We start from the raw sequence: 14,460 nt of genomic DNA, 5'->3' as shown, positions 1-14,460 counted from the left end.
CCTCGACTTTGGCTCCGGAAAACCTGAGCCTTCCGGGGAGGCATTGACCCTCAAGCCGGCGAGTTCATCAGCCGTCATCATTCATTGAGGATTCATTAGGTATGCACTGGCATCTCTGGTAAGAAGTGCGGCGATTTTCGGTGAGATACTTTCACAAAACACTCAAAGACTCAAAGGTGTTCACAAAACATTGATATACTTGTATAGTCATAACTCAACACGGCTGCTGAGAGACTGAGAGACGTTAACCTGAGATGACACAGTGCTTTCGGGCCTGGCGCCTTGTGACGGGAGTCTTGAAGGGGTGTCCTTAGTCTGGAGCTGTGACTATTTACTCCGTCTGAGTGATCTTGGTCTATCCTTCTCCCGGGTCGTTTTCTATGCTGTCGCCGATATCGATGTAGTTGTTGAACATCAACGACATTCGAGCGCCGCCAGGAAAGTGCTCAGGCGGGTCAAGTCAACTTGACGACATTCATCAGATTGTGCCACATTGTGGTAGATGACATGCCCAAGCCATGGATGGCTATGTTGCTCTTCTAGAAGTATGGTAGTCATCAGACATGTTGACCATTAACTACAGCCGGGACTGACATCTTGATGAGAGTCTCAAGAAGATGCTGTTAGCATGATATTTGACGTTTATTGATGGCATTGTCCTTGATCAATAACGTGAGAAATATATAGATCCTAAGCAAAAGGATCGGCGACCTAGCTGTGGTAGTTTTAACTCAATGTTTGAGGGCACGTCAGCCAACATATAACAAAGAAAGAATCGCACAGCATGAATTGTTTCACGGCCCAATTGTATCACCCAGTCGACCAAGGAAACCGAGTTCGGGGCTGGTGTATTTGCCGTGGTGTTCACGCACTTAAATGCCAACAGATGCGGTTAACAGTCGGTGCTGGTGTCGTAGGATACTGATGTCTCGGCGGGTGTGGCTGGCGAGGGGCATTGAGATTACAACCGCTTTGACTGTTTCATCCAAGTCCATGGCAAGCCACTGCGACCGAGTGAGTGGAAACTTGTCTTGAACCAGAAATTTAATATCCATTGGTAAGGAGACCTTAGTAAAGACGTAGCACTCGAGGGGGTATATTAACGCACATTCAACCGCACCGGGATTGGACCTACCAGGATGAAAGAAAGAAAATAGTCTAGTTTCTTGCCTGCCTATCCACTGTCGCCGAATACTATCCAGACAGCGCGGCAAAATTATCACTTTGGTGTCGCAGTAGTGCATCTACGGGTCCAAGCGGTTGAGAAATTGGCCGTGGATGATTTCATCATACCTTGCAGGACTTTCCAATCACTAAGCCCTCTTAGGACCCTGATGGGTCAATTTCTTCACTATCGTCAAACGATCCGATACCTCGACCACCTCAGAACCGCCTGCTCACCAGAAAACAAAACACGCACAGGTATTACCCAACAGTTCAAGGGTAGAATCAAATCGGTTCCTGTTATTGCCAATTAGCATTCCGAACTGAGACATAGAAGATAGATAGTCAGATACGTAGAGTAGAACAAAAGCAAGACCACATTCGACTCAGGCTCTCGGAATGAAAGGTCAAGCTTGGGCTTTATTTCAAGGTAGAGGGGAGAGGCTCAAGCTTGACGCAGGTTCTTACGAGCTCTTGATGATATGGCCTAGAAGAAATGCTATGTTCATGTCCTTCTGTGTTTCATCCTAGCATATATCGAGGTTTAATGGTGAGGTTAAGTGTCGTCATTGCCATCTATCATCTGTCACGTCAATTATGCTGTGCCTGGCGACATTGAACAGCAATATGATCCAATGTGACTTTCAAACAAGAGAGCTTCAACATAAAATTGAAAATTAACTCGTATAGCCTCTTTCCGAGACCGAGTTAATTTTGGTCAGCTTGCCAGAGACCGAACAAGGTCCATTAGTGAGTCGCAGTCATCTTTGGGGCAATTTGTCACATAACCATCCCTATGACATTTAACGACGCTTATAAATATCGAAAAGGGTCAGCGTATCCGCCACATGTCTATGGTAGCCAATTCAGCAGCCATCAGTGCATTTTGGGTCCGTTGTTGCTGATGGGAGTATGGGTATTGATGACGTTGGTGTACAGAGGCAGAAAGACTACCCTTTAATTTGCCAAGAATACTGGATCCGAGACGGCTGTTGACTCATACTGGTGAGTACATCTGATATCATACTGCTTTGATCAAAAGACTATTCTGACAGAGTGCAGTCGATTGTTGGTTGTTCTGGAAAAGGCGATTTGATAGTCACCACATGGTGAATGCCAACAACAGAACACCTGGGAAGCTTAAGATCAATGCAAATCGGCAGAAGCGGGCTATGATGATACTGGCAAGAATATTGGCAATGAGATATACGCCCAACACGAGTACCAAGCTTCTCTCGTTATCGCTCCGGAATAAGAAGACGGACACGACGCCACAGGTAACCCGATGGCTCGCCACGGAGGAGGGTATCAGGCTTCGAAGGATGCCTGTGCGGAACTGACAGTGGAAGCAATTTGGGACATGTATGCATAAAGCTTACCGCCACATCTACTCTATTAACAATCTGATACCACCGCTGGAACGGCAGATCACACGGCCCAGCATTGGCCTTTCCACCTCCCGAGAGCAACGACGTGATGCACCAATAAACTAACACCTGCCAAAGCCCAGTTGTAAGGGTTGTAGGCCTAGCATTTGCTAAGTTATAATACGTGCTATGAGTTGTATCTTAAGACATGATGGTGGCCTGTTGAGCTGAAATGGGCTGACTCTCATCGAGTTCAGGGTAGCTTTGGAGTTAAGCTCTCAGTCAGAACGCGGGGTAATTTTATGCCAGCAGTAGGCCCACTCTTAGACATCGCGGATGTTGAGATCTTAAGATGCCAACCATCTTTCTGCCTGGAGTTCAGTTCCAGGTTCGGCAATTAACACCTCACCGCGCAGAAAAAGACATCGCGCTTCAATCAAGGATTCGAACCTATGACCTTCGCCTCATGCGACCCATCTGAGTGCATCTTGAGATATCATCCTCACAATAGCTCGCAATAACGTCGCTGCACCTTAACATGCTTTGTGAGCGACAAATAGATTCCTGTTTCGAGAGATGACAATCTACAAGTTATTTTACTAGATACCCCCTCAAATACGCTTTCCAGCAGTTTAGCAAGCGTGGCCTCCTCACAATCCCAAGATAACGTAGATAATGTCCCGAGTAGGGCCACACGTTTATTTATGAATCAATTGAGCAACCTCTAGTAGTAATCTAATTCATACTATAGACAGAACCCTACCGCAAAGCTCACCCAAGTTTAAATACAAATACTGGGTATCTTCCATGCAAATTTTATTCGTTCAATGCCAACACGTTATTACCTCGCCTCTGTACCATTTGCACGCTCTCTTTTAGACGCCAAAATTTTATTGACAAGATTCCGCATGTTCTGCCTCTCCTCCGGCATTGCCTCTAGGGCGTCATAGTCTAGACTCCGCAGAATCTGCAAGCACTGAATCGTGTCTATGCTATTCGTCCACTTGACAATCTCCTTACGACAAGCCGCAATACCATTCAACAGAGTCTCAATTCCATCCCAAATCGCCTGTGTCTTGGCCTCATATCCATCCAACTTGGCTTCAGCCTTTGTTCTGTCCTCCTCGGGTTGTTTGACATGCGATTCGCCTCGTCCACTTCTTGTTGCTTTTTGGAGACCGAGACCGCGTCTCCAATCTCGAGAAATCTTTCGTGTTTCTCAACTAGCGCATTCAACTCGACTAGTGCAGCCGCGTGGTTTTCTGCCTTTATGGTGTCGCTGGCCGGCCTTTTTTTTTTTTTTTTTTTTTGTACTGAGGGTTTTCTTGTGGGCGGCGACCTCGAGGTTCAGGTCTTGGATGCGAGTCTCGGACTTTCTGCAATCGTTCTCGTATCGCTCGGCGCGTATTTATGCCGCATCGATACTGCTTTGGAGCCTCGCTATTGATGGATATTGAGAGTTAGACTGGGCAGCTTAGGGTGGGCTGACTGTATGGATGCTTACTGATTCTGTGTCCTGGGCACTGGAAGAGCCAATGCCTTGGGAGATCTCTGTGGTGCCTTGTCCCACGACACTATCTTCATCTTGGTTGGCTTGTTTGTCAGGTCGGTTGTTGTGTTGCTCGTCTTGCGAGGATCTGTGCTCAAGTTGGGATTGAGGCTTGGGCAGAGGATTAACCCAGTCTTGCGATTACGACAGCGGTTGCGATTGCGATCGGGCTGGGATTCGGGATTCAGGCGCTGCCTCTTTGAAGCTCGGGTCAGGAGTTGGTTGTTGATGGCCTCTTTGACGACGAGTTTATCGCGACATCCTCGTCTGAGTCTGGGATTTCGGATCGGTCGTTGTTCTCGCGCTGCCGCTTCAGCGTCTTATTAATCTCCGCATTCAGAACCTTAACATGCTTTATGAGCGACAACACTATTCAGGTCCTTGCTCGCATCTTCTTTCAGGCGAGCAATTACGGCTTCCACTGTGATGCCCGCATTGCCGCTGTTCGCCGCGTCGATGATCTTGGCCAAGTCCTCGGTTTAGCTTTGAAGCTAAGGGCATGGGCCGTGTTCTATAAAGAGCTCCCATGGCCAAGAATTAGTAGTTTCAGATATCCGTGGTGTAGATGCCTCGTCCATCGCGGGCGATGTTATTGATAGGTATGGATACTCAACCTTCAGCGCGTCTTAGATAGGGTTGCATACCACGCCAGGCTGGACAGCTCCTGGCGCTGACTCATGTACTGGCAGTCAAGCGATGCAGATCAACACTATTGCATCATGCCATGGCACAGTATCATGATGCAGGAGAGCCATGAGTACCGTTATCTGGTCTTTTAACGGGTCCAAGTACCATATCCACGAAGAAGAGTAGAGCGCAGGTGTGGCTTTTCTCGCCAGCTCTGTAGAGAGCACAGAACGTTATTGACGCCGTAACTGCATATAGTTAAGACTTTGAAAGCCATTTTAGCCTCGAGACGTACGGGCGTTACGATTATTGTTTTTAGATTTCATGGAACAAGAAAACCTTCTCGATTTGGGAACAACGCGGCAGGTGATGAATTAACTTATTTATATGAAATCTAATATAATATAATTTGATCTCTACCACCTTTGGATTGATATTGCCGAATCGTCAATTTTCCTTTTCAGACAACAATGCAGCCATTGACCACGGTGTTCTTCTGCACTGACATACCTGATGCTGGTGGAGTTCCATTTTCCGGATCGGACTATTAAAATCCCGAAACCGGAGAAAGTCCATCTTAAGATCCCAAAGTCAAGGAATGTTCCAAGTCCTATTTCTCCAAGCCAACATAACGCCTACAAGATATCTAGTCTACAGAAATTAACATAATAGATTCGTCACGAAATACAGGCACTGCGATGTGTACAGTAGTCAGTTTCTTTATCGCTTCGCATATATGCTATTCATATGGTGTAGGTTAGGTGAGATAGAGCGGCCCAGCAGGTCTTAGCCTGATTCTCTCCTGTCGAGCGAGCCAAAAGGCAAGCGAGACAAGGTAATGCTAAAAGAGCGTCAGAACAGTGAGATCTTCAACCGTCAGTGGATTTCCCGCCCAGTCGGAAAGAAGGGTGCAACTTTAATAATAGTCTACCGAATACAAGTGGCCATGCCTAGCAAAATAGAAAATTGTGCAAGTGACCGAGCGGTTTTCAATCTCCCTTTTTCGTGACTGGTTCAATTTCTGTCCTGTGTTGATGGGGGCAGCAGGACATCAATGGCTTTGATTTCCTGTTCAGCATACTTGAGTACGCTAGGTTTCAACAGAGGTCCGATGTGTTGTGTGCATCGACACAAGTAAGGCTTTGCGGGGAGCTTTGACTATTTTCCTCTGCCTTGCGTTTTGGTGGGCATGCAAGAGCGCTTTGATGGACGGACTGTATGACGACTCTACCCGATCAAGTACACCGTCAGAGGTATTGGCATCATGACACCCAGCAGCAAGAATGTGAGGGGGCACAGAAAGAAACAACTAGCTTGATGGGTTATCAAGCAGGTAGACTGAAAAGCATAGTCAACAGTTGTCTGCGCTGTGCTCATCCACATCAACAGTAAGATTAATGGCAGACATGACTGGGCTGAGGTGAACAGCTTGGGCTTCACCGCTAGCTCAGTGTGTAATGGAGGCGAGTCAATAACAGTGCTTTGATTCCATGCGGTCTTGGAAGGAAAGCATTGCATCGGTATGAGCGTACATTAATGACAACGATGAGCCCGTGTCGTGGAAGAGACGTTCGTGTTCGTGATGACAAAGGAAGCGAATGACTTGGGTTTTCTTGCGACTTGAACTCCCCAAGACTATACTTTCGCCAAGGTAGAAGACCGAATAACCGCAACTCGGCACAGTGATAGTCGCTACGACGTGGCACGTATACACCAGGTACTCCAGGCACCAGGAGAAGATCATGGTAGTGAGAAACCCGATCCACTCTCAATGTGGACTGCAGAGCTTGTAAGCCCAGAAATAAATGAGGCGGGCTCTAACGTTTGATCTCAGCGACAAGACACCGCTGCCGCCCCTAAACACTTTGCAGGAGCGACTTTTGATCCCTGGAGGGCGTGGAGCTACTTGGTTGGGTCACAGATGAACATACAAAGGAAATCGCTGTCGTGGTGTCAAAATATCACCCAAATCGGTAGTTGAGTAGTGTGAGGATCAATGCTTCTCCTTCTGGTGCAGTTCAACACGGATACCAAAGTAAAGTGCGACAGCTCACACATAACTATTCATACTATAACTGACATTAGTGACTTTATGGACGTTAGTCCAGCTACGATGAAGACACTTTCTCCTCGTTATACTCTATCTTGGATATACTGAGAAATACATCGGATATTGTCGACCTCATCTCGAGATTGCTCACGAAACCAGCGAAGCGGTATCAGGTGGCGCAACGGGCGCGGGTGATGCTGGTTAGCCCTATTATGACCGACTGTTGTTCTACAAGAATGTAGGGATATGGCAGTCGCGTCGTGTCATTCGCAGCACAACAGCCGCTGGCATCACGAGAATCAACCTTAGCGAACGCAACTGTTGAGATGCAAGGCACAGTAAAGAACCAACATGTTGTTCTTAAGTTATCATGATAGCCATGGCCTGGCGGTTTGTGTGATGAGTTGATGGATGAGAGCTAACCGTGTTTCTCTATGGTCTCATGAGATACGAGCACATATGCTTTACTGACTCTTTTATTCGATAGAGTGTTAGTTGGAGATGGGCTCGGCCGGGTTATGGAAGCAAAATGCTCACGGTCCCCTATGCGGAGTTAACATTAGCGTCGTCACATAATGCACTAATGATTTGTGCCTTATTTCCACTACTGATATGCTATCTTGATCAAACCCTCCAGTGTCATCCGCGGACCTTCAGCATGTTTAAGGACTCTATCACTCAAGACAATGAACTCGTAGTTGCTAAACTAAGCACTATTGTAAAGGCCAATTTCTCAGAGAACGGACGGGCAACTCTTTCAGGATAATGCTAGGTGAGATAACAATCCTAAATCTCCTTATGGAGCCAGGTTCCCTAAACACCCTCTACAGCCAAGAAGCATCATTGTATGTTGGGAGTGGGCATAAAAATCAACATCAGCGGTTTCATAGCTCTTTATCTTGTTGACATATATTTGAATGCAAGGCCTCGAGGGACAAGGACGCGTTAAAGTTAAAAGAGGTTGAGGTATCAAGCAAACGTGATCGAAGAAAGGTGTGATTCATAATACTAGTCAAGTTCCATACCGCCGTTAAACACAAAGAAAGTGAAGAAAGTGCACATGTTCCAAGCCCATCGCGCCAATTACTCATATCAGACTGTCACTTTTTGCCACTGATACTTTTGAGAACATTTAGTATGTGCTCCGTCCTGGATGCGACATCTAAAAACGCCAACAGTAACAAGTATTCGAAGTTTGCCACCATATCAAGACATGCTTTCGGCTTGGCAAATGTCACACTCGCAGGACACTGGGTGTCTCTCGCGACTAACCTCAGAGTTACCTGAAATCTGCAGATCGAAGAGAGTCAAATGGGCGGGGAGTTGAGTATTATCCTCCGTAATGCGGCTGTTCACTTTCCATAGAGGATCCATGATCAGCTGCGGAGGTGGAGACAATGTCGCTGAAGTCGGGGGAACCATCTGGATAGTGGGTAGACTAGATGATGGCCGAGGGCTGTGCGAATGGATCGAGAGATTGATCATGTCCTGTCTGAGGCCTGTGATACTCGGTCCAAGCATTGTTGCTGGAGGAGGTTCCTGGGACCGATGTTGACCCAGTGGGCTTAGGCTGATTGGGGATATGTGCAGTGAATCACAGGCTGGCCCACCCCATTGCCGTTGAACATCCGTCATTGCTTGAGTGAGTTCCCGAATAGTGGCGAGATATCGCAGGAAGCTTTGGGATCGACGATGGGCACCGACTGTACGATTGCGACGATGTTGATGGAGTATTCGATCTGGAGCCGTATCATCCGGACGATGCGCCTGGAATCGCCATTGCGGAATAGGAACTCTCCGTGGTGGAGTGGCGAAATGACCTCCCAGGGCCGCTGTCTCAGTGGCTCGTCGATGTCGTCGTCGATGGCCCTGCGTGTTGCGGAACCGAGTTGAAGGTTGGTGAGATTGAACTCGAGGAGGCGACCGAAACTCGGTCACGACCATCTGGGGCGGAGTTGTGGGAGCGTGGTTGCTAATTGCGACTTGGGAATCACCAGAAACAGTGTCACTTTGGCTCGCCGAGCCGTCATTGCCAAATAAAGGCGCCATGGTAACTAGTGAAAGTTCATAAGATCTGAGTAGAGAGGATATGGATGGATTGGAAGAGGCTTAAGGAAGGATGTCAATGCAGACAGGTCGAAAGAGTGAGGATTTTGTAGCTGGGGTAGGGATGACGAGTGAACAGGCTTATCTGTGTTTGGAAGTGCACAGGTCGCTCATATCTCAAATGCAACGGAAACATCAAGCTAGCAATTCGTTGACTGAAAACCTCAGAGGATTCTTATCAATCAAGAGTAGAAATACAGGTCATAAATTAACCACGGATACATACAGATCAGGCGCTGCAAGTGTAGTCATGCCAAGATGTATCGTGAAAGCGTTGTTTGTTGATCGATAAACGCCACATAATAACCACAAAAATGACCAAAAGCAATGAGTTGTCTGTTGGGCCGTCACCATTTAAATGAGCAAGCGGGCAGTCGGCACGCAATTCCACCTGGAATATCACTGAGCCGAGCATGGGGCTTTTTGTCTCAGATGGCGGCCCCAATGTCTCCAAGTTATGACACTCCGGACTCTGCTGGTTGTTATACTGACGACCCTGGTTCTTGCGGTCAACGTGCATACAGCCATTGCCACGCAGCAGTCAATTGCGGGCACATGCATGCGTAGCCCGGCGGAACAGGTCGGTTGTCAGCCGTAACGCCTTTCATTGGTAGTAACACGTACCATGCATGGTGGGGATGCAAATTGGCCATGGGTAGGTATTATATGTGGAAATGGAGATAAATGCGACAAATCATTTTACACTCTCTTGTTGGACAACCCACCCACTGCTTTAGCTCAACTGCTAGCCTGGCTTGAAGCCTAAAGAACACGAGAGGCGCATCCTGGCAGCCAAGATACGCATCTCAGGCTGATAATGGTGCGAGCCTCACTTTTGTTTCGCTGCTAATCATGGGCCAAGAACTCACACGGTCTTGGTTCGTCCCCAAAGCTGCCATCGAGATGAGTTCGCGGTAGGAGCAGAAATGGTCGAAGTGACTGTAGCCATCATAATGAAAACGAAGCGACTTCATTGGGTGTCGCTGTTGGGCATGTTCCTGTGAGTATCGCGATGCTGTGCCACGGCGGTATCGTTAAGAGCCAAGGTGGGCTTGACAAGAAGTGGACAACGGCAGTGCCAAAACTTTTAGGGGTGTCTACTGGATTTTGACTCTGAGATGAAGCTAGTGTGATGTCATACTCCTAAGCAGACAAAAAGTCAGAAGAGCCACGTAACAAAACACGGCAATTGACAGCAGCGCTGACCTCACATCGACCAACGCCAAACGGCGGTTTGCTTGCGATTGGATTGCGGCAAAAAGCACGTGCGGGGTACGTGTTGTGAATGATCTTGGGAGCTACGCTGGCAAGTGTGAGTGAAGAGCATGAGGATAATGCTGAAGTAGATAGTATTTGTTCAAATATAGGGAGCGTAATGGGATAAGTAGGTTGTTAATTCAGGTCGTGAATGACGTCATTTCGTGCTCCATTAGGTCTAGTATGACTCTTTATCTTATCTTATCTGCTAATCAACATCACCTCACCCTGAGTTTCGCCTGCTAACGTTAGTTTATCCTAAGCCCCAGTTGACTTGGCTCGCTTAAGACATCCCCAGCTTCACATCACGAACAAACCAATTTCTCCAGTCATTTGATCACGGATATTGAAACACACTGGGATCAGAGAACAAGACTAAGAGAGTCGTCTTAAGCGATAACCTGGGAGACCGACATCCTGGGCGCCCCCACCTAGCTTAACCAGATGGTCTGTTTTTCGTTCACCTCGTGCCGTAATCTGCGAATAACTTCACCTTTGCGGAGTTATCACATACATGTCCAACTAGGAAGCGGCGAGAAAAAGCGGCCAATTTTAATAAACGGGAGAGCAGCCGCTTTTCTGACAGCCTGTCCTACTGTGCCTACTCAACGTCTCGCAATCGCGTCACTTGCCGATCATGGGTCCCTGATCCGACTTCGCCATATTTAACGTATCAACGGGCTACAACATACATAACCAGCTTGTCTGATACTTCGATCAGCGCAACGTAGGTTTACTTGGCATCTACATGATACTTTTAGTTAGAAAAATAGACCAAAAGTGAAGGATCAGATAGTGTAAGAGCGAGTATTCATGTTCTGAAATTATCATCCCCTGACATTAATTAGCTCACGCATCACCTCTTAATATCACGTTATGCCCAAAACAACCTCACCAGTGCGATAAGACAGTCCAATATATACAGATGTTGTAATAGAGATGTATTTCAGAAGATCAAGTATTATACAGGTAAGAATATACGCCCGTGCTGAGTAATACTCTGAAGTTGCAACCCAAACTCTGTGCTGAGGTTCAGCAGTCAAAAAGATATCACAACCTTCAATAACTCCAGTCTCTTCGCGCATCCAGTTCTCCCCTCCCAGCTCAGACCTACGACACTGCTAAGAATGGACAGCTTCGCGGTCGATCTTCTTAACGGTCTCGCCGCATCCGAGGAACAAGGACGCAACTCTGCCCGGAAGTCCATCCAAGCGCTTGAGGATGATCTGCGTCAGGTCGCTCAGGACATCAATAACCTTGGTCATGCACGTACTATTTTGATAAACAATTTCTCTCAAGTTAAATCGCAAGCCGAATTTGATGTCTTTCGGGCAGAATATGAAGCTGTGAGGGTATCCTTACAAGAGCGTAGAGAAACTCGCCATCTCATGATGATCAAGCTCGATGCCCAAGGACGGATTTATGAGGCGGCATACGGTGCATATTTGAGCATCGACCAGACTGGAAGTGGATGATGCAAAACCAGCGGAGGAGACTGGGCATAGGGAGTGCAGACCTTATCTTTCGACACACCGACGAGTCAAAAGCCAAAGGTCGACCGAGCTGGCCGCGAGCGCCAAGAATCCACTTCTCAAACTCAACGCCTACCAAAGCGATTGCGAAAGCCTTAGGGAAGGAAGTCTGGCAGATCTTAGCTGCTAGTGTTTCTTCCCCCTTGGTATTAACAACTTTCTCTGCTATATTCATTAGGAACTTGCAGTACGGACTGTACAATGAGCCCTGCTGGCCGGCAACTGTTGGCCGTGTTAACTGAGGTGATAACAGGTGGCTGTGCTCAGTAGGCATGAACTGGAATATTTCTTAAAGATAAGGGAGTGAAGTGACTTCGGAGAGCTACGGGAGATTTTCATGCTGGATCGTGCCTACAAATATCCTCGAGAGGATGATTAAAAAATGGCTGGAGTACAAAAGAAGATAGTAAAATGACGTTTTGCACACGGGGAGCCTGGTCTGGAATTACTATCAAACTATCGCAATCACCATCAATATGAGTATTGAGTAGTTACCAAACGGGAAAGACTGTAGGCCTGTTAGTCCGTCTATTGCTGTAAGTAACATGTATCGCTTAAGAGTCAAGCTAGATGTGAGGTATAGGATCTTCGCCTACGCCGGGTCCTGCGGCCTTGATTGCCGTGCCATCGCTGATGCATATCATTGATCTTAGAGCTGCCAGGGAATAACACTACGCCAGCAATGGGCGGAAGTTCTGTACGACTGCACAGTTGCCGCGTTTCACTCGACAGCCAAGGCTGTTGGCGGTAATCTGTTTGCGGGATCGTACGTTCCTAGCTGCCCGTTACTGGTCCTCATACGAAAGATTAATCTCCATCTACCCCATTCAAAAGCGTTCGAGCCTTCCATACGCCTTACATCCTTCTCTAGAAGGCCGGAGAGTCATCATGATGGAAATCCGGCTGTCGTCCCAATCTGAACTCAGGGGTATGGTATGCCCCGGGTGGATGGCAGGGCATCAGTACAAAAAGAAGGATCAAGAGAAAGTTGGTCTTTGCGGCAAGGTATATGGGGATGGCGTGAATCTTTACACGACGCCCATGTTCTTCTTATGCAACAAAGGCGCTCTTTTAGGATCAAAGCTTGATTCAATCTTGGCCAGCGCCTGGGGTCGGTGAAATAGCATGGTTCATCGCGCTCAATGCCGCCTGGCGTTCCAGCGTACATCCGTTGGATAAGCATTTTTAAACACAGAGAAGATGTTTAGGTTGCGTGAGTTGAGAAAAACAGCTGGCGACCCTGGTGGGCTGTACCGGAAATCCGCGACAAAACATGAGAGGGGCATTGTGACGGTGAGAATGCTGGAGTTCCGCCTAGGTCAGAGACAGTGTCTTGAAATCAGCAATCCGGAACCGCACGGCCCGTGCCTCCGATGGCGAGCTGAAACAGGAACTCCCTGTGTCGGAAATACATTTTGGTTCCATTGGGGCCAGGAATCTGGTTCATCATCAGCAGGAGAAGTCGCACTATTACAGTTGTTTTGCAGTACAGCTTCGACAGACTCTATGCGTGGATAGATTCTACTCGCTGTTAGGCTCCGCGAAGCCGTATTCCTGCAGGTCTTGCAAGTGTTTACGTATTTATAGCCTAAAGGATAAAGTTTCACTGGAACGGCTACAGATGATCAGGCTTGAGCTCGATAAGACTGTTAGTGAATACCGGGAGGAAAAACTTCCGTAGCAAACGTGCTGCGAGAATCTATCGGATTTTCTGGGTTTCTAGTGCATTGCTGTCTAACATGACCAAGAGGGCTAAGGATGGAAAGAATCAGCCTACAAAACAAAGCCCAATCCTCATTCAGAATCTTCCAAAGTCTTGTTAGTAAATTGATAAGGGTTGTGGCTTGGAACTTCTCTTAGCCTTCCCACCTGGTCATACAAATAGACTAGCTCGTGTCTTGTACCTATTTGGTACAGGCTAACAGTCCGTCTGGATGTGTTAGCATATATCAGACGTCGTTGGGAAACGAAAGGCGCCTGCTAAAAAGGGTCGACTCCTAGATGATGGATTTCTGAAGCCTCTTGAATTCATCCAGACTCGTGCTATCCATCGTCCGATCGCTGATGCTATCGTCCTTGCCCTCGAGCTCGTCTTGCTTTTGTTCGGCTACATCATATGTATTGATGCATTTTCTCTTAATTATTCTTCACGGAGATTTAATCAGCCCGCCTTATTTCACTGGCTAGTCAGAACGTCTGTCTCAGCCTGCGCAACATGTTGTGCGGGTGAGCCACTGCAACCACCGAGGCACTGTAGACGGCACCTGGTTCAGCTCCTGCCCGCTGTACTTCGAGTTAGCAGGGTTCGATTGGCGCAGTCACTGGTTTGTTTTTTGGCCGCTGTGTTTTTCGTGGCGTATAGACCAGGTACGTCAACTCTCTTGCTGTCTGGCAACTTGTCATAGGATCTTCCTTCGTTGACTTGCCTTCAACTCGCCATCCAACAACCTATAAGTTCCCCACAACAAGCCAACATAGCCAGCTGCAAAGGGAGTTCCCCGATTGTATACAATACCAGCAACAAGACAGTCAAACGTAGAGATACAGAAGCCCCAAGCCAAGAACGTAAGTCTTCCTAGACCCAACCGCCCAGAATCCGCAACATAGTCAAGAGCTAACAGCCCTCTTGGTCGCAGACCTACCAGCAAACAAACGCTTTCACTGATATCCAAGATCAAGTACATTCGGTCCATGACACAACGCAATATCCGTGTCCGCAGCAAAAGGTCAAAAGATCATACGAGAGAAGAGAACCCGTCCGTATCTTCCCAGTTGCCTTCGCCTGCCTACCTACACACAAGGTCGTCA

The 14,460-nt window shown here is 47.6% G+C and overlaps 3 protein-coding genes across 3 annotated transcripts; 1 reads left to right on the top strand and 2 right to left on the bottom strand.

Moving 5' to 3' along the window:
- Window positions 1–3,372: 3,372 nt before the first annotated feature.
- On the bottom strand, window positions 3,373–4,115 carry FVEG_14071 (hypothetical protein; the record flags this gene model as incomplete). The annotated part of the gene is made up of 3 exons (XM_018903407.1): window positions 3,373–3,728; window positions 3,846–3,907; window positions 4,036–4,115. 3 exons carry the CDS (start codon window positions 4,113–4,115, stop codon window positions 3,373–3,375), a joined length of 498 nt encoding a protein of 165 aa, XP_018762159.1.
- Window positions 4,116–7,963: 3,848 nt separating this feature from the next.
- On the bottom strand, window positions 7,964–8,806 carry FVEG_17719 (hypothetical protein; the record flags this gene model as incomplete). Its single annotated transcript, XM_018906949.1, has 1 exon — window positions 7,964–8,806. One exon carries the CDS (start codon window positions 8,804–8,806, stop codon window positions 7,964–7,966), a length of 843 nt encoding a protein of 280 aa, XP_018762158.1.
- A 2,441-nt stretch (window positions 8,807–11,247) lies between these two features.
- On the top strand, window positions 11,248–11,595 carry FVEG_14070 (hypothetical protein; the record flags this gene model as incomplete). Its single annotated transcript, XM_018903406.1, has 1 exon — window positions 11,248–11,595. The coding sequence occupies one exon, from the start codon at window positions 11,248–11,250 to the stop codon at window positions 11,593–11,595; it is 348 nt and encodes a 115-aa protein (XP_018762157.1).
- Window positions 11,596–14,460: the final 2,865 nt, after the last annotated feature.

This window comes from Fusarium verticillioides (assembly GCF_000149555.1).
Source record: "Fusarium verticillioides 7600 chromosome Unknown supercont3.28, whole genome shotgun sequence".
Classification (NCBI taxonomy): Eukaryota; Fungi; Ascomycota; class Sordariomycetes; order Hypocreales; family Nectriaceae; genus Fusarium; species Fusarium verticillioides.
Note: the sequence above shows the minus strand (reverse complement) of the source record. Positions and strands in the feature narration are given on the sequence as shown.